Consider the following 24,725-nt stretch of genomic DNA (forward strand, 5'->3'; position numbering starts at 1 on the left):
CTCTCTGCCCCTCCCCCTCCCTCTCAAAAATAAAATAAACTTTAAAGAGAAGAATAAAAAAAAAAAAGAAATAACCAAAGGTTGAAATTCATTGTAGGAAATGTATCCAGTAAAGAGATTTAGACACAAATCAAGTTAAAGAAGAGAGAACTCTTTAGGTTTCTAAGTTTTGACATTCTGAAATATGTTTGTTGTATACCTTTTCTCTTATTTTTTTTAAATTTATTTATTTATTTTGAGAGACAGAGTGAGCAGGGGAGGGACAGAGAGAAAGAGGGAGAGAGAGAATCCCAAGCAGGCTCAGCACTGTCTGTGCAGAGCCCGACGCGGGGCTCAAACCCACAAACTGTGAGGTCATGACCTGAGCCAAAGTTGGATGCTTAACCAACCGAGCCACCCAGGTGCCCCTACACTATATATTTTAATTAATCATGGTCTGCTTTAAAATAATAGTATACCACTTCACATGAAGTGCCATCATTTGCTTTTTACCAAGCCACAACAGCTCTTATAGAAAAATTATGATCTAAAATATTATCTGGATTTATGGTTGTGGTAGTAAGACCACTTCATAATTCTTTTTTTTAATTTATTTAATCATCAAAATGTCTGTAGGAAAAGCATGGGAAACCTTATATTTAAATGCAGTCAAAGCAATTGGGAAATGAATAATAATGTTGTTGGTCATGTGTATATAGCCTTAAATTTCACCAATTTGGCACACACAAAAAATAGCTAATTATTTGCCTTTTGTTTTCAAACAGATATCGCAGCTGTAGAAGAATGGTTAGTAAGGATCACATTACAACACGGATTACATATTTATACCACTGAAGGAACACTATTGGATAATGTCCGAGGTAAATGACAACAGATAAAAGTAAAATGGAATTCATAATATTCTTTCAACAAATGTTGTAACCTACTATATGCCAGACTCCGTGCTAAGTTCTAGCGATAAAAGAGAGAGAGAGATGATCATTACCCTTGAGGGGCTCCCATTCTGATGAGGAAGACAAATAATTAAATACACCTCTAATGGTTAATAGAGGTCTGCAAAGAGTGCTATAGAAATATGGAAATATATCTTTTTTCTATAATCATATGGAGGTCATGATAAATAATGGCTTTATAAAGTTAGTTTTTGCACATTCTATGAACATGTTACAAAAGATACTGTTCATTGCATTTCGGTTTCCTTTATGATGACCATCAGCAAAAATATTTGCTCATTCTTTGTAGGAACATTTACATTTTTTCATGAAAAATTGGTTCTTTTAAGGTTATGAACACTGAGTGATATAATTGTCTAGGCTTCCCTTTTCCAATTGTCTGACTTATAGTCCAATTTTTGATCATCCATAGCATTAAATTGTATTTTTTTAAGTCCTCATTCCTGGATCTTGTATTTATCTTTACTTTCCTTGCCTTCCCTTTTTTTTTAAAATTTAAATTGCGGTTATTTAACATACAGTGTAATATTAGTTTCAGATGCTTTTTACTTTTATTCTTTTACTCCCACTCTGATAATGGTGCTATGTAGAATGCAGAATAAAGATAAATAAATAATACATCTTATGGAAAGTAGTAGCTTTAGGAAAGTGGGTAGCTTTAAGAAAAGTAATGATGTCCCACCCAACCTTATGTCAATTAAAATCTGACCTCTAAGGGTGCCTGGATAACTCAGTGGATTAAGCATCTGACTCTTGATTTTGGCTCAGGTCATGATCTCGTGGTTCATGGGTTCAAGCCCCACTTCAGGTTCTGTGATTACAGTGCAGAGCCTTCTTGGGATTCTTTCTCTCTCCCTCTCTCTCTGCCTCTCCCCCCCCACCCCAAATAAATAAATAAACATAAAATAAAATAAAATCTGAGCTCTAGAAGTGGAGCCAGCCATCTGTAATTAAAAAAAAAAAATCCCACCAGGTGATTCTGACGTGCAGAGGATTGAGAACTGGTCTAGAACAAAGGTTGCATGTGTGCAAAAGACAGATCTATTTAATGTAGCATTATTTGTAATAGAAATGAGAAACAACTTAAATGTCCATCAATAGGGGAAAAGACAGATACCTGTAGAATTTTCTGTTAAAATGAAGGAAATAGACCCATATATATCATCAAGAACAGAACTCAAAAGCATTGAATGAAAATTCAAGTTTCAGAATAGAATAGGAGAACATTTACTCAAAATTTAGAAAACACATAACAATGCTATGTACCATTCATGGGTACATATATATTGTAGTAAAAATGTAAAAACATGGGATTAGAATTATACACAGCAATTTCATGATAGTGGTTGCATTTGGGGAAAATTTGGAAATGGGGCCACAAAGGGAGCAGAGATATCTTCAATCATTCTATATTGTTTTATTTCTTTAACCAAAACTAAAATACCTGAAAAATGACAAAATGTTGTGCTTTATTATTTTGTCATAGCGTCCAGGTTTTTTTTTTTTTTTAACGTTTATTTATTTTTGAGACAGAGAGAGAGCATGAACAGGGGAGGGTCAGAGAGAGAGGGAGACACAGAATCTGAAACAGGCTCCAGGCTCTGAGCCGTCAGCACAGAGCCCGACGCGGGGCTCGGACTCACGGGCCGCGAGATCATGACCTGAGCCGAAGTCGGCCGCTTAACCGACCGAGCCACCCAGGCACCCCGCGTCCAGGTTTTTAAAAAATAGTCAATTATTGGGGCGCCTGGGTGGCTCAGTCGGTTAAGCGTCTGACTTCGGCTCAGGTCACGATCTCGTGGTTCTTGAGTTCGGGCCCCGCGTCGGGCTCTGTGCTGACAGTTCAGAGCCTGGAACCTGCTTCAGATTCTGTGTCTCCCTCTCTCTCTGACCCTCCCCCACTGACGCTCTGTCTCTCGAAAATAATAAACATTAAAAACATTTTTTTAATAGTTATTCAATAGCAATCGCAAGCCTTTGAGATGGATATTTTGAAGTCCTGTGCTAGCTACCTTTAAGCACTGAAGTAACAGTCCATCATTATTTCAGTTTTCAAAATATTTTTGAAATCTGAATCACAACACATTGAAATGCACCCAGGTCATTATCTACTGCGTTTAAATGTTAGCGTACACTTCATTTAGGATGTATAGAGGTAACGTGGTAGCAAAGAGTTCTACAAATGAGTTGATCTTAAAGGTTCCGGATGCAGAAATGAGATTCATGTGTTTGAGGAAAGGAAAGGAGGCCTGTGATGTGGGAGCAGGGTAAACGACAGGCAGAGTGGCCTATAATACGTTTGGAGAGGCCAGCAGGGAGCATGGTAATAAGTGCAGGTGTTATTCTAAGGAAGAGCCTTTGGAGCGTTTGAAGCTGCAGAGGGATACATTCCGACTCATGCCTTCTAAGTGGGCCGCCTTGGCTGCTGTGTGAAGACGCTCAGAGAAGGATGGCAAGAAGGGCATAGAGGAGATTGGCTGACAGCTGTTGCCCTGGTCCACCCGGGAGGTGGTCCGGGGCACATGGGCCGGGGGGTGGAGACGGTGAGAAATAAGAATCTTGAGAATGTGTTTCGGAAGTAGAGCTGGTAGGAGTTCCTTCCTGGTGGACGAGAGACAAGGCAGACAGGAATCAGAATGAATCCTAGATTTCTTATTGAGCAATCAAATGGGTGATGGTCTCATTGACTGAAATGCTGGAGACACGGGGAGAAAGCACTGAGAAGGGGCAATTAAGGGTTAAAGTTAGGGCTAGAGTAGGAACTCTTTATTCACTACTAACTCCAAATCCACCCCCTAGACCCCTCCACTAACACTGTTCCTAATCACAGTCCCTGGTTCCCTTTCATAAGGGTCCCTTTTCTGTCTCCTCCTTGACTTCTCAATAGTAGTCAAGACTTATAACCACCCCCTCATTCTTAAAACATTTAAAATACAGTATCTGACTCTAGGGAGCTTGTACATCGAGCTGTTTTCATTTTGATGTGATCATGTCCCAGCAACAAGGTCCAGTCTCTCTGTCCTGTAAGATCTGGTTATTAATTGCCTGCACAGACATGCTGTCACCCTGGAGACTCAGCTGCCATACCCCAAATGCCTTTGAGTTTCAGAGTGAATAACATTGGTTTATAAGTTCTATCTCTTTCTGTTCTAAGCTACACTGTATCAACCCAGATGGAAATCTACCTCCATTTCTTGCTTTTGCAGGAAGTGGAAAATGTATCACTTAAAGTCTTTGGGCTTTGCCGCAGATTTGGGGGAAATGGTAAAGATCTACATTGTAGAAATGTAAACAGCTAAAGAATCAATTATTAGATATCTCTTTATTTTATTTTTTTTAATGTTTTTTTCATTTTTGACAGAGAGAGACAGAGCATGAGCAAGGGAGGGGCAGAGAGAGAGGGAGATACAGAATCTGAAGCAGGCTCCAGGCTCTGAGCTGTCAGCACAGAGCCCGACATGGGGCTTGAACCTACCACTAGATCATGACCTGAGCCAAAGTCGGACGCTCAACTGAGTGAGCCACCCAGGCGCCCCTAGATACTTCTTTTTAAAAATCCCTTGGCTGTTTTTGAAATTCAGACAGCAGTATTCTGTCAAATTGCCCTGGCTTGCGTTTTGTACTCCCTTTTCTCGTTTTTCAGAAGAAAAAAAAAAATTCCCCTATTTTCTTATCATTAAAATTTGACTTCATCCAGGCCCAATGCTTTGCATATCCAAGAATAGATTGCCAGGTTGAGGGGTGGAACCTGTACCCCTCTCGTTGGTTTTTCCTTGTAATCCCAGCCCAGCTTCTGTGTCTCTTCCGGAAATCCCCCAGCGTCTCAGCCCCTACTGATACCTTTCCCCATCTACTGGTATTCTGGATTTATTCCCATTGTTCTATATCTGCTGCCGTTTCTGTGGAATCGGAGGAAGAGAACAAAAAGTAAATGTGTGGTGTGGGCTTTTGAAGCAGGAGCTGTTCTCCATCGTAAGTGTCCTATGACCCAGCAATTCCATTTCTAGGGAGAGATCCTGCGGCCAGTCCTCGTCCCCAAAGGTGACCAAAGCAGTGTCTGCCATCCCACACGTTCTTCTGCAGTGTGACTGTGCCAGGCCCCCATGAAGGGCACTTAGCCTTCATTCCTTCTACTCTGGAAAATAAGAATCAACCTTTTTTTTTTTTTTTTTTTTTTTTTTTTTAGCTGATGAAGGGTGAGGTAATACACCCGCTTTTTGGAAAATGAAATAGGCCCTCTACATAGTGCTTTAAAAATCCTTAAACGGGGCACTTGTGATGAGCACCAGGTGTTGTGTGTAGGTGTTGAATTGCTAAATTCTACACCTGAAACTAATATTACCCTGTTTGTTAACTAATTGGAATTTAAATAAAAACTTGGGGGAAATTAAAAATTAAAAAAACCTTTAAAGGAAAGCAGTAACATCCCCTATTCAAGCCTGCAGCCACGATTTATAAACACCTAAATTTGATTTCCACAGAACCTATTCTTCAGGGGGATCTCGGGGCCATAATGACAAAAAATGATATCAGCAAAGTGTATCAGCACGTGATAGACCTCAAAGTGGCAAAATGCCCCTGTGCTAACGATGTAGCGTTACTTGGCTTCATTCTGAATGAAACCTACAACGGTAAGTCCGTGGCTGTGTTGAAAGTTGGGTGTGGGTTTTGTGTTTTATAACAGCAGTGTTTAACTGGCAGTACGAGTTAGACTCAACGGAGTCAAAACGTTTCCTAAAACTACCTGCGAATTTACTCTTTGTCACTTCCCCTTGTCAACTTGCAAGTGTGATCAACTACTTTTACTCTGTGACTTTTGGTCATGTTCATCATGACTGTAGTGTCTCTCCTAATGTCACTTATCCCCTGATTTCTATTAATATGTTATTTCCTCTCAGAGGTGACTCCTTGTGTAAATGGGAATCATGTTCTAAGGCATCATAACATTACTTCATTTATTATGTAGGTGCCTTTAGATTCCTACTGTAGTATTTAAAAGCATCCTACTCTGTTTCAACTTTTTTTTTAGTGTTTATTTTTGAGAGAGAGCGAGAGAGAATGAGCGGGGAAGGGGGCAGAAGGAGAGGGAGACACAGAATCCGAAGCAGGCTCTGAGCTGTCAGCACAGACCCCGACGTGGGGCTTGAACTCACGAGCTGTGAGATCATGACATGAACTGAAGTCGGACACTTAACCGACTGAGCCACCCAGGCACCCCATCATTTCAACTTCTAATGTATTATGATAGTTGTTTTTCCTAGATCATCGGTAACCTTCTAGTCCCCAAACCCAATGAATGAAAAGGAAAATAAAAGAATTAAAAGAAACAAAATATTATTACTCACAAATAATATGGGCACCCTAAAATCCAAACTAAAATCCTAGAATCCAACTCACCATCCATATGGATGACCGACGTAATACTCAACGGCCAGACCTCGTTTCCTGCAATGATCTTCCCCCATCGCACTTCTGTGGCCATATTCTGGACCTCATCATCTCCCCTAATGTTCTTACCTGTGGAGTCTCTACCATGAGCAACTCACACTGTCCACGCCCCCTCCCCTCACGTTCTTCTAGTGCTCCCACTCTGGCGCTCCTTTGATTTCACTGAGTGTCTTGTCCCTACCACCTTCGCCACTTCCCAACACCCTTGGTTTTCTCTCTCCCCTCCCCCATAATTTGCATAGCCCACCCTTACAGATCCTTCTGTAGCTTCCCTGCCCTGCTCTGTCTTCCATTCCCCGAACAGTGCCAACTCCGGTTAAAACCACCTCTAGTCCTGCCCTGAGACAGTGGAATGTTGCTAGAGAAGACACTGCACGCCAGTCTCCCTTTCGCATTCCACCGACCGCTCTCACTTTAAATTCCCGATCACAAGTCTCAAGTGGGCCCTCAGCACCACCCAGAAACCCTGTCCCTCTTCGCTGGTATGTTTATTTTCCGATTCCGCCAAGTGGCCTTATCTCACACCTCTTCCCACACCTCAAACCCTCCACGTCACCCCCTTCCCCTTCCCACTCTCAGCTGTGCCTTTATCTAATATTTCATATAGAAAACTAAGATCGACCACAAGGCACTCCTTCGTCGTTGCACCTGCAAACCTGCCGTTCTACCCGCATTGGTGCTTGTGAGCCTTGCCTTCTCACCTGTTGCATTGCGAGAAGCATCTCTGCCCAGACTCCACCTGTCGGAGGCCACCACCCCCAACCCTTGTGTTCTGGATCCCGTTCCCTGCGACCATCCGAAGCACCTTGCTCCTGCTGCCTCTCTGCTGCAAATGCCACCCTTCCCTCTGCATCGTTTGCTCTCTCTCCTTGCTGGATTGGGTCCATTGGCGTACAGACAAACCCTCCTTTGTTTGGGAGCATCCTAGCTGTTTTTCTGTTCTCTTTCAAAGCAAAATTTGGGCAAAGAACTTATTGTAGATGGTGCTCCGTTGTCCCACCTCCTGCTTTGTCTTCATTCCACTAGAGATGAGAGATGAGTGTTTGGTGCCCGCCAGTCTTGTGAAACGTTTCTTCCCAAGACCATTCCTGATTTCCATATTGTCAGTCCCAGCCATCCGTTCTTCTTCTTTTTTTTTAATGTTTATTTTTTATTTTTACTTTTTTACATTTATTTATTTTTGAGAAGCAGAGTGAGACAAAGCGTGAGCGGAGGAGGGGCAGAGAGAGAAGGAGACACAGAATCCAAAGTAGGCTCCAGGCTCCGAGCTGTCAGCACAGAGCCCGACGCGGGGCTCGAACCACAAACCGTGAGATCATGACCCGAGCCAAAGTCAGACGCTCAACCGACTGAGCCACCCAGGTGCCCCAATGTTTATTTATTTATGAGCGAGAAAGAGAGCACAAGCACAGAGCTTGACACGGGGTTCAAACTCACGAGCCGTGAGATCATGGCCTGAGCTGAAGCCGGACACTTAACCAACTGAGCCACCCAGGCGTCCCCAGCCGCCAATTCTTTATCCTCATTCTACTTTCCTTCCCAGCAGCACTGGACACAGCTGGCCACTCTATCTTCAAAACACTTTATCCTCTTGGCTTTCTTGGTATCACCTTTGATTGCTTTTATCTGACCACATTGGTCATTCCTTAGTTTTCCAGACAGACTCCTCTTTGGTGTGTCCCCTCAAGTAGTTGTGAAACTCAGGGCTTTGTCCTTGACTCTCCTTCCTTAGGGAGCCACGTCTCTCTCTTTGAAAAACTTAACCCAGTCCTATGGTTTAAGTGCCATCTCCAGGCCAGTGATTCTCAAACCTATATTTCTGGTGCTGAGCGCTCCGTGGAGACCAAACTCCTCTATGCAATCGTCTATAGTTTACATTTCCTCCTGATGTCTCCTGAGCATCTCAAATACAGTAACTCTGATCCAGAACTCTTGACTCATCTCCCTCTGAAATCTGTTCTTCTCCAGTATTCCTTATCCCAATTCATATGGAGTTGCTCCAAGCTAAAGTCTAGAACACATTCTTGACTGCCCTTAACTCTCATGACATCCCACGATGGTGCCGTACCCAGTGTGTATCCCCAGTGTGACCGCTTCTTTCCTCTGCTAAAGTCTTAAGTCAACGTTGGTTTTCCACGAGACTAATTCATAGCTTCTTAAGTGGTCTCCCTATTTGTATTCTTGCCCCAGTACAACCCATCTTCCATACAGCCACCAGAGTGTGGTCTTCTCAAGTATAAACCAAATCACATCACTTCCCTGCCTCGGACATGCAGCGGCTTCCCTTATGGCCAGTAGAATAGAATCCAAACTCTTCACAGTGGTCCACATCAGCTTCTGTGACCCTGGGGTACGGTCGTGGTGGTTTGTTATACAGAGTGGCTTTGTAACTTAATTTGAGCCTCAAAGTATTAACCAGAACAAGACATTTGTTTTCCTACTTACCCCTCTATTGAATATTTCTAAACTTTGCAGGGCCCTGGTCATGTGACATCATACTGGACACCGATGATCATCCCTACTTAGAGTATAGGATAGTGTTATCTGTGGAACGAGACTTAGAGCGCAGAATGGCAACACACGTCGTTAGCTTTTTCTCTCTCTGGAAAAAGTATATGGTGACAACACTTCCTGCTACAGCTTTCCCTACACAGAAAACAGCTGAGAGTGGAAATATACACTTCACCACATGAGTGGTCCTACATTCGTCTTTGGGAAACAGAGCACATGCATTAGATCGTCAACCGTCTTCAGGCTCTCCCACCACCCTCAATAATTATGCCTGTTGACTAGATTTCAGGTTAATATTCCACATTTAAAGCAAAAGACTCTCAACACTCCTAGGTATGGCCAGAGAAAAGTGAGATCAAAGTATTTGCGTTGTGTTCTGTCTTCTTTCACGAGGTTCTCATGAGGCATAAGCAAATACTTTTTCTATTTTTTTAAAAATCACAAATAGTAAAGTAAATCAAACATAGTTTCTTCCTCTTGGAATTGTAACTTCCTTCTTGGAGTTTTAAAACTATTGACTAAGATTGTATTTCTGAACTAGGAATGTACTTATGCTTACAAAAGTACCATCAGGGAAGAAAAAAACCCTCTTCCTCTACTCTCTTATGTCTAGTGAATGAGGGCTGTGAATTAAATTAACAAAGGCATATTATCAGGAAAAAAAAGGCACACATTTTAAATTAATATTTACATTCACAGGAGCACCTGGGTGGCTCAGTCGGTTAAGCGACCGACTTTGGCTCAGGTCATGATCTCGCGGTTCACAAGTTTGAGCCCCGTGTTGGGAGTCTGTGCTGACAACTCAGAGCCTGGAGCCTGCTTCAGATTCTGTTGTCTCCCTCTCTTTCTTCCCCTCCCCCCCTCACACTCTGTCTGTCTGTCTGTCTCTTTCTCTCTCTCTTTCTCAAAAATAAACATTAAAAAATATTTACATCCACAGAGTTAACTTAAAAGCAGTGAAGCTCAAATAAGTGGTTAAACTTGGGGGCATATATACCATTTTAACAAAAGAAAGAAGGTTGGGCTTCAGGGGATGATAAAGTATGGGGAAGTGACTAGGAAAGATGTGAGGGGATTAATGAAAGAGAAGGGCTGTTCTGGTAAAGTATGTTTATGCAAACTTAGCATAGACTTCTCTTCCATCTTTGGTGAGAAGAGAGCTCTTCTCTTCCTGGCACAGGGGTGGGGAGGCATGTGTCCCAAAGAGAAAGTCATGCTCTGCTTGTAGCCAGGTAAGGGGAGGGCAGAGATCTCTTCCTGAATCTGTTGATTCTCAGTTGCCTTCAGCTCAAAGGAATCCTTAACCAGAGTGGCATGTTTTGGGGGGGACGTATTCTGATCCCCTTCGATAGAAAACAGAATCCTTAAAATTTAAATCAGACAGTTGGCTAAAATCCTATGTTAACCTGAAGTCGCTTCATCTTTCCAATGCTTAGGAAGTGAGATTCTAGCCGAGGGGAGGTGAGTTGAGGCAGGGCAGAGATTGGTTTGGAAGGTGGGGCAGATGTCAGTTCTGGCTGCGGCAGTCTGGGAACCATAGAAGTGGGTTACTCTCTTTGTAATCTTATCTAAACTGAATCTTCCTTTTTTCTCCTGTTAGGTATTTACATAGGCCTCAGTTTTTCTGGATTTTGGAATTACAGTGATACCACGTGGTATAACCTGACAGATACGATCTATTCCCAAGTTGGAGAAGGTAATTCCTCTAATGGTGACTTCATCTTCAGGATCCCATATATAGCAATACTTGATCAGTATGAATGAAATGAAATGTCTGTGCTGAGGAGCTCACCTTTTCCTTCCTTTTTAACCTGGTGTGATTTCTCCCCTTAGAACACACAAAGCTTTCAGTGGTGGATATGGTTTTAACCAATCACTTTTTAGTTATCCTCACCTCTCTGGGTCTTTTTGTAAGTGGAGATCTCCGTTATCCATCATCCTCTGTCTTAACGGTATGTGAATTGCTTTTAAATACATTCCTAGTTCGGGGCTCCTGGGTGGCTCAGTCGGTTGAGCATCCAACTTCGACTCAGATCACGATCTTGCAGTTTGTGAGTTCGAGCCCCACGTTGGGCTCTGGGCTGACAGCTTGGAGCCTGGAGTCTGCTTCGGATTCTGTGTCTCCTTCTCTCTCTGCCCCTCCCCTGCTCATGCTCTGTCTCTTAATAATAAATAAATGTTAAAAAAAATAAATAAATACATCCCTAGTTCAGAAATACAATCGTAGTCATTAATTTAAAAACTGTAAGAGGAAAATTAAAAATTCCAAGTGGAAGAAACTATGTTTAATTTACTTTACTATTTGTGACTTAAAAAAAAAATAGAAGTATTTGCTAATGCCTCATGAGAACCTCCAAGAGGAAGAAACTATGTTTGATTTACTTTAATGTTTGTGATTTAAAAAAAAATAGAAAAAATATTTGCTAATGCCTCATGAGAACCTAGTAAAAGAAGATATAACACACTCCAAATACTTTGATCTCACCTTTTATCTACATAAAGTAGACATACTTGATACTTGAGCTATGTGTGGTGTGTCTTAGGATTTAAATGCTTCTTCCTTTTAGAAAATGTAAAAGCAGAATACAATGGCTTTTTCCCTTGCTTCATAGTGTTGACCATATCCTTTGGAAATGGTGCTAATTTTATTGCCACACAAGTTTATGTTTTAAACATGCACATATAGATTATTTATCTATTTATAGCTATGTATGTTCCCCAAATACTTTATGGTAATTTATACAGCTAAATATAGTATTACAAATGAACATAAGTCAAAAAGTTAGCACTGGGATCGAGTGGAGGGGCATATACATTTTGGTGAGGATACACAATACATATACCATGAAATTCTCAAACATGTCAATAAACATCTCTCAAAAACTACCACGACAGAAATAAGAGCAGTGACAGGGATTTTGAAACAGTGGAAAAAAAGATGAGAGAGTATAGAAGGGGTGATTGCTTTGGTTGAGAAGCAGGTATTTCTTACATGTGGGGATTATGAATATGCACAGCCTTCCCTCCTTCCTCACCATTTCTGAGGAAGTACCATTTGTTGCTGAAACCACCGACAGATCTGACCTTTTATGTGTTTACCATGGAATTGTTCAAGTGGAGACTTGAAGAAGCCGGGCACGGTGACTTAACAGTCCAAAACATAGAGGATTGGGCACAGGTTGTACAGTGAGGGCTGGCCCTGGGTGAGGCAGGAGAAACAGGGGACCGTGGAGGAAATAATATGTTAAGGGATTTCCTAATCCCAGTGGGTGGCAGATTTAGTGCCTTTCTGTACCCTTCTAAACTGTTCCGTTTAAATCATTACGTGATTTAAAAAACAAAAACAAAAAACTCAGATCCTTTCTGTAATTAAGTCCAAGTACAAATAAATCAATAAAACAGCGAAACAAAGCAAAGACCAGAGAGGAAATCTCCAGGATATTATTTAAACTATGTTAGAGGCTGGTTTTAATGGGTGACACTCCTAACTGCTGGGATACAAAAAGGGTCATTTCCTTTAGTATAATTCAAATTGCTGTGTTTTGTTATGCCTCCTGATACGCAAGCAAAAATTAAAGTGTTGTTGTTGTGTTTTTTTTTTTTTCTTGCAGTTTTCAAGGGCAGACTTTTGTGGTTTCGAAAGGGTAAGAAGCTTAAATTTTCCAGGGGTTGGTTAGAAGAGGAGTGTTTCCTTGATGACCCGAGGGATGAGGCACAAGATTAAGAATTCACAACACAGATCATTCCTGTTACTATGACTTTATTTCCAGTTTGAACTTAAAGAAACTTACTTCCAGCAGACATTAAGCAATGATCTCCTTCCCTTTCAAAGGAAGAAGTGTATCTGCTTGTTTCATTGTTCATTGGCCTCCCCTCCCCCACTTCTTCCCCTGTTCTCTCCAGAACTGTTGTGGTTGTTCAGGTGTATTCTGCACAAGGGCACCCCCTTGAAAAGAGAGTTGGGGCTGAAATTTGGCTAACACTTTTCTCCCCAGTCCATCTACCCCCGCCCCCCCTTGTGGGTCTCTGCCTGCCTGGAGAAAGGGGCACTTCCAATTTTCACAAAAGTGCCATTTAAGCCAGCCACAGCTCCGCTGCTGGCCTGTTAAGGGTGGGGTGGGGAAGGGATTCCATCCGTCTTTTCTTTCCTCTGTTATTACAAAGTCAAGTTTTGTGATTCAAGTAGGTCATTCCCATCAACATAAGCATGCTTGAGTTTGGAGCCCACCACAAAATTATGAGGATTCCTAGCCTATTGCCATGGCCCGTCCCCCTTCCATCCTCATGCAGGCCTGTGGGCACACACCCAGCTGTGCACGCACACACACACATACACACACACACACTCACTCGTTCTCACCATCTAGAAGGAAGGAGCACTTATGTCTCAGGACGCAAAGGCAACAGATTCCTGCCACACTAACTGGAGGAAATGTAAAGCAGAGACCCAGGAAGGTCCGATGGGCAACACTGATGTACATTAGAAAGAACAGGGTGAAGTACCTGCCAAAATAGAATTCCGTACCCGGCACAACTCTGTCATTCAAGAACGAGCCGGAAGGAAAGAAAGTTGCACAGATAAGACATTAGCGGAGCTTGCTACCCAGAAACCCCCACGAAGGAGTGGAATACCAGAAATAGTGACAGACCTAAAACGTATGCTCTAAAATCTAACAGAGGAAGGAACTTCGTCTGTGAGCTCCACTCTGGGATCCGCGTCCAGCACGATGCCTGCCACAAAGTAGGCACTTAGTAAATATTTGTTCAAAGAATGGAATTGGCGTAAAAAAAATGTACAGTTCCAAATTTTGTGTTTAATACTTGGGCGGAACCAAAACTCCAGATACTACAAGGAGGAAAGGGAGATGATTTTCAGCGGATGACCAGCCTATTGTGAGACCCTCGTTTGGTGGGAGAATCAATATGGGGAATCATTTTGCAATTTGATAGAAAAACGTATTCAGTTCAACACAAACCATACAGTTTAAGGGATAATTACCCGAAAAGAAAAGGAAATATGGCCACCAGAAGAAGGGAAGAAGATTAAGGACTAATCCATCAGTTCCCACAAAAAGCAAGAAAGGAGGAAAATAGGTGCAAAGATAGAAGAATGGAAAACCAACCATAAAGTGAGATGTTAGAAATCAATCCAAATATGTCAGCTAAAATTGAATCATACAAGAAGCAATAAAATAAAGAGACAGAGGGGACTATACCCTGAGCTCTTCTTACCCCTCGGCTCCCACTAACTTTCATCTCCGGTCCACCTGGCTGTCAACTCAACAGTGTTGGGGATGCTGGACAGCTGGACTCAAAGCCCGAGCTTTGAGGAACCCCTCAAGCTTTGGGGAACCCCACTGAGGAGACCTGGCATGTCTTTCCTCTCATGGGTCAGGTGAGAACAAGGCATTTGGCGACCTGCAGGTAGAGGGCTAGAAGGTGGAGGCTCCTGGAGAGTGCTTGGCTTGCAGAAATCCAGGAATCCAGAAATGCAGAAATCCAGAGAAGGTTCCAGTCAACCTTGTGAGAGTGGCTGGCCTCCTGGAGAAAAAAAGCCCAGTGGGAAGGCTGTTTTCTCCCTGTGCCTGAGGTGAGCAGGGTGAAGGAGATGGAAGCAGAAAAGCTTCTTTCTGGTTCTGAGGTGAGGGGGAATGGCAGCCCAGAGGTGGAGAGACCACTTGGCCTTCTGTTACTTCACAGTCTGAGATGCTTCCCAAACCAGACTTGAGTGCTCCCTTCAAAATACGTCTAAGCCAGCTCAGCAGGCAGAGAGCACAAAAGATCGTTAGAATCAGACCATACAGCAGAGTTGCTGATGGAGAAGGTGATAAATGAAGAAGAACAACAAAATGAATCGACTCATTTAACAAGTATCCAATGAGCGTCTGTTCTATGGCTGCTGTTCTTGGCACTGAGATATTAGTGAGAAGAAAAGACCACCAGCATCTATTAGCTTAGAGTTTCAAGTGCCACATGAAAGTACTCTCTGGGATAAATACCACACTGCAATTAAAAAAATAGGATGAATTGGGGCACCTGTGTGGCTCCATTGGTTAAGCATCCGACTCTTGATTTTTGGCTCAAGTCATTAACTCACGGTTGGTGAGTTCAAGCATGGAGCCTGCTTGGCATTCTCCCTCCCTCTGTCTCTGCTCCTTCTCTGCTTGTGCTCTCTCTCAAAATAAATCAGTAAACATTGTTTTTTGTAATGGAATAAATTGGGGGATAGAAGAGCCACTGTTGAGGTGCAGATAAGCAGTGCTGAGGATGAAGAGGAAGAAACTTCTCAAACCAGGGAAGATGGGTAAAAATCACGGGGCAAAGTAGGCCTTTGAGGATAACCCAAGTCTAAGAGGTGAGAGAAGTTTGGGGAGGAATAAAAAAGGAACAGATAGAAGACAGGCAACAATAACACAAATAGCAGAAGAAAATTACACCAAGATTAAGAAAGATCCAAGGCTATCTATTGAAAAAACCCACTATATCCTGGAAGAATTGAAAAAGATGTATGCTTGGGCATATCCTAATAATATTTCCGAATTTGACGATTAAGGGGAAAATACTACAACTTTCCAAACAGAAGAAACAAAAGCAAAATATACTTCACTGGCATTAGAGTTCACTTATACAGCAGTAGAAGCTGGAAAAGAGTGAAATACACATCTACAGACTATCAAGACAGAGGAACCAAAATCCAAAAATCCTTTTTCCAGTCAAGAGATTATTCATCTTTCCAATTAAGAAAGAATTTGGAAAGTGTATCACCCAGTTATTCCAGCTAAGGAAAATACTCAGGAGAGAACTTTAACAGAATAAACCAATGAGCACAGATGTTGGGGAGATAAAGAGAACAGGAAACAGTGATGAGCAGTGCTTAGCTGTTTCTCTCGTTTTACCTAATACCTATGTTTTCTGTCTGTGTAAATCAAAATGGAGTGCTTGACGAAGATCTTGAAACAGAGAGAACATGTTGCAAGGGAAATTAGAATTTTCAACATCTAAAAATGACTATTTTCAAACAGTAATACATTCCCATAATTAAAAACCAAAACAGTTACATAAAGATCTACACTAAAAAGTCCCACTTGCTCCTTTGTATATACTCTCCCTGCTTCTTCCTGTCCCCTACATCTTTTAGATTTTCAGTGACATACATTTATTTATTTACTTATTTATTTATTTAGTTTATTGAAAGATTTAAGTTGTTTTTTTTTAATTTTTTTTTTTAACGTTTATTTATTTTTGGGACAGAGAGAGACAGAGCATGAACGGGGGAGGGGCAGAGAGAGAGGGAGACACAGAATCGGAAGCAGGCTCCAGGCTCCGAGCCATCAGCCCAGAGCCTGACGCGGGGCTCGAACTCGTGGACCGCGAGATCGTGACCTGAGCTGAAGTCGGACGCTTAACCGACTGAGCCACCCAGGCGCCCCGAAAGATTTAAGTTTTAAGTAATCTCTACCCCCAGTGTGGGGCTCGAACTTAACCGAGAGAGCAAAAGTCCCACACTCGACCAGCTGAGCCAGCCAGGTGCCCCCTCAGTGACTTTTAAATGTAAATTTAAATAATTATGAATACAAACTCTCCTCACTTGCTCCCACTATATCCTAAATACGAACATATCTGTTGTTTTCACTTAGCAACATGTCAGGGGGGGAAATGCCCTATTATAATTCTTGTTTCTTGCCCAACCATTTCCTTTGTTGACATAGAATTTTTCTCCATGTATTTGGCTCACACTCCTAAACTATCAAACTTTAGAAGTTTTCATTAGGTTTTTCTCTTTTTATATCTTAAGTCTCCCTATTGCCTAAATGATATTTTTATTTCTTCTTTTATGTAGGTTGACTATGTCAAAGGAAAATTGTGGTATAATGAAAAATGTTTTGCCAACAGAGAACACTTTGAAGGTAAACTGAGAAGAGATATTAACAGGCCTTTTTCAACATAGATGGCGTATAAAGATGAAATAAAATGACATAAGATAAAAATAGAATGAAATAGAAAAGTAGGTTTATTTTATATAAGTTAATGGCCTAAAACTGAGGGGGGAGGGAAATTAAATCTGAAAGAGGCAGGCCCTGTTAGGAGTGAAAAAAAACATTGTAGTTGAATGTACTTAATGATACATTTAAAACTGTAGATGCTGCTTTTAATTTCTGTACCTTTGTATTTTATAGTTGATTATGTTACGATCACCTTTGAGAGAAACAGGACCCTAAGTGAGGTATGTTCTTAAATATTTTAAAAGGTAAGAAAGTTTAGGGGTGCCTGGGTGGCTCAGTCGGTTGGGCGTCCAACTTCGGCTCAGGTCATGATCTCACGGTTCGTGGGTTTGAGCCCCGCATCGGGCTCTGTGCTAACAGCTCGGAGCCTGGAGCCTGCTTCGGATTCTGTGTCTCCCTCTCTCTCTGCCCCGCCCCCACCTGTGCTTTGTCTCTCTATCAAAAATAAATAAAATGTAAAAAAAAAAAAAAGGTAAGGAATTTTATTTCTTGGATTATTTCATGGATTGTTATTAATCTAAAAAAAAATGGCAGTTCTACAGACTGAAGGACTTCATCCCTCTTCGTGCACAGTTGTGTTTCTACTTGGGTTTAACGGTACTTACCTAGCTACGTTAAATCCGGAACTACACAGTAGTTCTCGAAAAACAATTCATGCCAGAAAGAGAGGCTTCGCAGTGTTTTCTGGACTCCCCTCCCCCCGGAAGAGAAGCACAGACAGCAAAGATTTATCACTATTATTTGTGGTTGATCAGGAGAACACAGTGGCTCACTAGTGTATCTGCTTAAGAGAACTAATTAGAACTTATATTTTAAAAATGGCATTAACTTTTCCTTTCTCTTTTTGTAGTCAAGCTCTTGTTTTTACAGCAAAGAACCACTCCGTCAATGGTTACCTTGCTTACCTCACATTTTAAAAGGAAGGAAAACTATCGCTTCAACTCTGGTAACGTTTCTTGTTGACCAAGAGCACAGTGCTGGAGTCTACCTCTTCTCCAACCAGGTAAGCGTTATGGCCCCGGGAGGTTACTCTTGATGACACAACAGTGAAAATTTACCCTTGCAAATTTATCTCCAAGTTCTTGTTATCTTTGGCAGTAGGAGTGGCTATAATTAACCACCACAAAATTATTTATGGTTGATAATATAGTTTAAGGCACGTTAGGGATTTCTTGCCTCTGCTTTACCGTTCAGTTTGATGAAAACAGAAAATACGATGGTGTCTGCATAGTGATTCTTTACTTCTTCTCCAGGAGAATACAAGCTGAGCTTGGTCTATATAAGGTTAAGGTTCCATAAATTGATTCGTTTAAATGAACAAAAACTGGGGCGCCTTTGTGGCTCAGTCGGTTAAGTGTCTGACCTCAGCGCAGGTCATGATCTTGTGGTTCATGAGTTCGAGCCCCATGTCGGGCTCTGAGCTGGTAGCTCAGAGCCTGGAGCCTGCTTTGGATTCTGGGTCTCCCTCTCTCTCTGCCTCTTCCCCCACTCTCTCTCTCTCTCAAAAATAAATAAACAGTAAAAAAATAAATAAATAAAATGAGCAAAAAATGGGACTAGCCCTACCCTTATAATTTTAGTGGAGAAAAAATAATTTTCTTCTACCCTCTTAAGTTCAGTTCTTGAGGCCCTGCAAATTAAACTGATAAAAGACAGATAACAGGAGAAAACAATCGATTTACGCATGCGGTGTACATACATGTGGTTGAAAGTCAGTGATGAGAAACTCAAAAAGGTGGTTCAAATTTGGGGATTATATACCATCTTAATAGTTTAAGGGGGCAGGTGAGAAAGGTGCTTAAGGGAAAACAACTGAAAAGATAACGGCTAACAGGAGAACAAACAGGAGATAAGAAAGTTTGTGCTAATGTTTGCTCACACAGGTTTGAATGGTTTTCCCATCTCCTCAGGGCCATAAAACTCCTCTGGAGGAGGGATTTGGGGTGGGCTTTATTTGGTTCTCCCTTCTGGAAGTAGATCTGCTCTGAAGAGGAATTAATGATCGTTTTATTTCCCAGAAGTTGCTGCTTTTAGTCAGAGAAGGGAAGGCTTTTTTTTCTGCATCTGTTGAATCTTAAATGTCTACAGCTTAACGATGATCTCTATACCACAGTGGCATATCTAGGGGTACACCTTCTGACCCCCTTCAACGCCACGATCCAAGTAGAGTTGTAAGGTGACCCAGGCATCCACGCTTTTTTTTTTTTTTTTTTAATTTTTTTTCCAACATTTTTTATTTATTTTGGGGACAGAGAGAGACAGAGCATGAACGGGGGAGGGGCAGAGAGAGAGGGAGACACAGAGTCGGAAGCAGGCTCCGGGCTCCGAGCCATCGGCCCAGAGCCCGACGCGGGGCTCGAACTCACGGACCGCGAGATCGTGACCTGGCTGAAGTCGGACGCTTAACCGACTGCGCCACCCAGGCGCCCCCAGGCATCCACGCTTTTAAAAGGTAGGGTGCCATGACAGTTGTAAGCATGGGCGTTGGAATCGGTCTATTTGAGCAATAGCTCTATAATAAACTTCCCCATGCCATTTATTATAGAAGCTTGGACAAATTATTTAATCTTCTAAACCTCATGCTCAACATCTATAAAATGGGCATATGAGGCAGTGAGAAGCAGAGCAAAGACATATTGATGGTTGCCACTCCTTCCAGTTCTCTTCTGTGCTAATGGATGTGTCCCTGTCTTAATCAAAATCCAAGTAACAGGAAACACAAAAAACTGTAACATCGTCTAGTAATATAAATGGTAAAATTCTTATGATTTGTTCATGCTTAATCTATTTCTAGAAAACCACCACTGTCTCTGTGAGCACCCTAAAAAATAACAAACCAGGATTAAAACCAAAATTTCCACTTTTCGTATTTCCTTCATCATTCTCTTCTCCTGTTGGAATGGTATTCCATCCGCGAAGCCATTTTCTGTATGCTTATGGTGATCAGGTGAGTACACATGACATTTCACGCTCTAGGGTAGGTGTAAATCATTCTCTTGTTCTATGCCGAGTGGTTATACGTCAAGTAAAAAACAGCATCGTTCTGATGATCAGGGAGATAGAAGGCCCAATGAAGAGAAATGAGAGCAGAGGAATTAGGAGAGTGAATACAACAAACAAATCCTTTGCAAAGTTTTGCTGAAAAGTAGAGCAGTAAAATGCAGCAATGGTAGCAGGAGGAGGGGACGTCAAGAGAAGAGGGAGAGGGGCACCTGGGTGGCTCAGTTGGTTAAGCGTCCAACTTGGGCTCAGGTCATGATGTCACGGTTTGTAGGTTCGACTCCCCACCCCCCGCCCCCAACCCGTCAGGCTCTATGCTGACAGCTCTGAGGCTGAAGCCTGCTTCAGATTCTTTGTCTCCCTCCCTCCGCCCCTCCCCCACTTGTGCTCTGTCTCTGTCTCTCAACAATAAACATTAAAAAAAATTTAAAAAGAGAGAGAAGAGGAAGAGACAGAAGGAATTAGGCTATGCAGATGGGAATTATTCAGTAGAGAGGGAAAGACTGGTGATGCGGGTGAGAGAGGGAAAAGTTGCTGGAGCGACATGTCTAAATACAGTACCAGGAAGAAGGGAGGGCTTTTGGATTCCAGAGCCGGTAAGTGGGTAGATGTGGTAATGGAAGGGGGTGGAAATTTATCTTTTATTTTCTCCACAAAAACCAAAGTTATTGTTTGAGCATGAGGGTGGAGGAGCGTTGGGGGTTTGAGGAAAGAGACAACAGAGAGAGATAGTTGCCTACGAGAGCGGGAGAGTGGATTGACGGATGACAGAAGGCAGGACAATTGCTTGGGCTTTGTGCTCATGGATTCCAAGTGCGACCAGTTCAGCATTATTGTATGTTCTTCTCTGTGGCCAGTTGTGGGGGTCCACACCCATCGGAGAAGACAGAGAGTTGGAGTTAACCACAGTTGGAGTTTTATCAAGAGGTGATTAGGAAGTAAAAGAGTGCACAGAAGGAAATGCAGTGAGACAAAAAAAAAAAAAAAAAATTAAGAATTCAAAGGCATGAGTAAGAAAATGTAAACAAACTATTTACTTGCAGAAGATCTGATTGCCTATGTTGAACACTTAAAAGGTACATACACATTATTAAAAAGAGGAAAAGAGTTAAACAGTGGAAGGGAAAGTCAGTTTCATTTCTGCTCATGATCAGCAAATTTGAAAGCGTAATTTTTTAAAGTTTATTTATTTTGAAAGAGAGTGAGCATGAGCAGGGAAGGGGCAGAGAGAGAGACAGAGAGAGAGAGAGACAGAGAGAGAGAGAGAGAGAGAGAGAGAGAATCCCAAGCAGGCTCCACACTGTTAGCACAGAGGTAGACGCAGGGCTCAAACTCACAAACCATGAGATCATGACCTGAGCCGAAATCCAGAGTTGGACGCTTAACTGCACTGAGCCACCCAGGCACCCCTGAAAGCATAATTTTTAAGACCTTATTTACAACAGCAAAAACAAAACAAGGCAAAACGACACACACACAAATTTTAAAGTATGTAAGAATAAATCTAAGAAAAGATTTCTGAGACTTATATGTAGAAAATTATAAGCTTTATTGAAGGACGCTTAAAACTTTAAGAAGAAACAGATAAAAACATACTTGTAAATAGGAAAACTTATAATATCATTTCTTCCTTAAATTAATCTGTAGATCTAATACAACTTTAATTAAAATCTCAAGGCTTGTTGTGGAGTTTAAGTTAATTCTAAAGCATGTATAGTGTATATCAACTCTACCTCAGCATAAAAAATTTTTTTTAAATAAAGCCCCCCAAAAAAGTATATATGGAAAAACGAAAGACCAAGAATAACCAAGACACTTCTTTTTTTTATTTTTTGAGTTTATTTATTTATTTTGAGAGCAAGAGAGAGCCCGAGCAGGGGAAGGGGGGGGGGGGGGGGGGGAGAGAGAGAGGGGGAGAGAGAGAGAGAGAGAGAGAAAGAGAAAATCCCAAGCAGGCTCTGCACTGTCAGGACAGAGCCTGATGTGGGACTTGATCCCATGAACCATGAAATCATGACCTGAGCCTCAATCAAGAGTCAAACACTTAACCAACTGAGCCACCCAGACACCCAAGACGCATCTAAAGAAGAATAAAGATGAGGGATTTGTACTACCAGATATTAACACTTTTTTAAAAAGTTTTCATAATTATAATGTGTTTTGACCCAGGAACAGACCAACTGACCAATGGAATGAAAGAGAAAGCAAATAGACCCATCCATATCTAGAATGTTGATCGAGGCTAAAAATAGCATCACAGCTGAGGGGAAAATAAAAGATTGCTTAAAATAGGGTGGGAAGCATTGGTTACATATGGAAAATGTTGCAACATACATCAAGTCCAACTCCTGATGGATTAATAATTTAAATATAAAAACTTTTACAGGAAAATATAAGTAAATGCCTTTCTGAAATCAGGATAGGGAAAGCATCTTAAAACAAGACATAAAAAAAACAGTGACCATTAAAAAAGATAGCATCACTTCTATTAAAAAGAATTCTGGTTCTGCAAGAGGCAGAGTTAGAATCTTTGGGCCCTTGTTCTCCCGTAGACACAGTGAGTTAGCTACGAAATACAGATCAGAGTGTCTTTGCAAGAACTCTAGAGACCAGTTGATTAGCTACAGCACCAGGCCAACATAAAACCAAAAAGGGATTCTACCCCTTTTGGGTAGGAAAATTTGCCCATCTGTGCCCCACCCCCAACCACCTTAGCATGGCACAACCAGGAGGAAACCTCCCACACAAGGGAGCTGCCCTTGGGATAAAAACAAAAGAGTGGACCTTGCATCCAACATTCTGGCTTGTCTGAGGGAGGCTCAAGGGACTGGTTTCAGTCTTGCCTAACCCAGAGCACTGATGGAACTGGCGGAATTTTTTGGAAACTGCTGTAAAGGAGGTGGAGTAGCATGGGCAAGATGGCGGAGCAGGAGGCATCAGACATCCCTTTCCCCCCAGAGACACCAATATAACAATATACAGACCACAATGCCTTTGAAAGAACTCCAGAATCCATTTGAGAAGCTACAGCATCCAGACCAACCTAAAGCCCAAGAGATTCCAACAAAAGGGATAGGAAGACTTACGGCATTTTCCATATCCATCCATGACTCTCCTTCTATTTGACTTAATGCAGCACCACTTGGAGGAAGCCTCCCCCTCCGGGGATCCTCCCTCAGGATGGAAACAAAATAATTAACTGTGTGTCCAACATTCTGGCCAGACTGGGGAATCTGTGTCACCTAACTCAGAGCACTGATGGAACTGGCAGCCTTGCTCGGAAACTGTTGAAAACAGATATGACCTCTGCAGCACTTTAAAGCTGCAGTTCTACAGGCACATGCCAGGAGCAGCAAGAGCTTATGGGTGTCTGGAAGGAGAGGGATAAACTGCTTAGGCAACTTGAAACAACTAAAAACACAGCACAAGCCAGAGAAAACACGTCCTTGGAAGAGATTGCAGAAGTCCTAGAGCCTCTAGCTGGTCTAATTGGTAAAGGTCTGCATGAAGCCAGTCCATAAACAGTGGGAGAAGCGGTTGTGTAATCAAATGCCCAAGTCTCAAAACAATAGCATCACAAGGCATGCAAAGAAACAGGGAAACGTGGCCCAATCAAAGGAACAGAATAAAACCCCAGGAAATGACCGTAAAGAAATGCAGACTTATGAGCTGCCTGACAAAGAATTTTAAACAACTGTCATAAAGATGTTCAACGAACTAGAAGTGAGCACGGCTAGACAACTAAAAGAAATAAAGAAAATAATGAACTAATGGAGAATATCAAAAATAGATAGGAACTATAAAAAGGGTCAAACAGAAGTTCTAGAGCTGCAGCATACAATAACTGAGCTGAAATACTAGAGGAATGGATGTTAGACTTATTATTTGAAATCATCAAGTCAGAGAAGCAAAAAGCAAAAAAGAATGAAGAAAAGTGAAGAGAGTCTCAGAGACTTACAAGGACTATCAAACAGACCTATCCATGCACTATGGGAATTACAGAAGGAGAAGAAAGAGAGGAAGAACTTATTTAAAGAAGTAATGACAGGAATTTTCCAAAGCTGAGGAAAGAAATGGATGTATAAATTAAAGAAGCTTAAAGAATTCCAATCAGGATAAATCCAAAAAGACCAACACTGAGACATAATCGAAATGTCAGAAGTCAACAAAGAATCTTGAAAGCAATGAGAAAAAAGTTCCATTATATACATTGGAACTTCTGTAAGATTATCAGTGGATTTCTCAGCAGAATCCTTGCAAGCCAGAAGTGAGTGGGATAATACATTCAAAGTGCTGAGAGAAAAAAAATGTCAATCAAGAATACTACATTTGTCAAACTGTCATTCAAAATTGAAGGAGAAATTAAGATTTTCCAGGTAAACTAAAGATGAGGGAGTTCATTACAAGTAGACCTGTCAGGAAGGAAGGAAGGAAGGAAGGAAGGAAGGAAGGAAGGAAGGAAAAGAGGGAAAGAAATTACTGAAGAGCCTCCTTCAAGGTGCAAATAGAGGATTCTAGATAACATCAAGAAGTCACATGAAAATTTAAAAGTTTTCCAATAATGTAAATACATGGACAAATTTAGTACTTGCACTGTAATTTTGGTGCATAAATTCACTTTTAATTCTCGTATAGAATTTAAATGAGAAAATCATTTTTTAAAATTATAATCCTATGTTAATAAATATATAAAAAGATGTAATTTGTGACATCATTGACATCAAGTGGGAAGGCAGTGCTATGTAAGAGGAGCTTTTGCCCACAATGAAGTTAAGTTTTTATCAGATTTAAAAGAATGCTATAACTTTAA

At 41.6% G+C, this 24,725-nt stretch overlaps 1 protein-coding gene across 2 annotated transcripts in view; it reads left to right on the forward strand.

Annotated features, from left to right (window-relative positions):
• Positions 1 to 24,725, forward strand: part of CATSPERB (cation channel sperm associated auxiliary subunit beta) — a 108,289-nt gene that overhangs the window by 24,671 nt on the left and 58,893 nt on the right. For both annotated transcript variants that reach the window (XM_049612309.1, XM_049612310.1), the window contains exons 6-14: positions 765 to 860; positions 5,435 to 5,584; positions 10,513 to 10,608; positions 10,746 to 10,864; positions 12,524 to 12,556; positions 16,753 to 16,819; positions 17,090 to 17,136; positions 17,766 to 17,918; positions 19,710 to 19,862. In XM_049612309.1, the coding sequence (XP_049468266.1) occupies positions 765 to 860; positions 5,435 to 5,584; positions 10,513 to 10,608; positions 10,746 to 10,864; positions 12,524 to 12,556; positions 16,753 to 16,819; positions 17,090 to 17,136; positions 17,766 to 17,918; positions 19,710 to 19,862 (914 nt within the window). The remainder of the gene's footprint in view (positions 1 to 764; positions 861 to 5,434; positions 5,585 to 10,512; positions 10,609 to 10,745; positions 10,865 to 12,523; positions 12,557 to 16,752; positions 16,820 to 17,089; positions 17,137 to 17,765; positions 17,919 to 19,709; positions 19,863 to 24,725) is intronic.

The sequence above is a fragment of the Panthera uncia genome, assembly GCF_023721935.1.
Source record: "Panthera uncia isolate 11264 chromosome B3 unlocalized genomic scaffold, Puncia_PCG_1.0 HiC_scaffold_1, whole genome shotgun sequence".
NCBI lineage: Eukaryota > Metazoa > Chordata > Mammalia > Carnivora > Felidae > Panthera > Panthera uncia.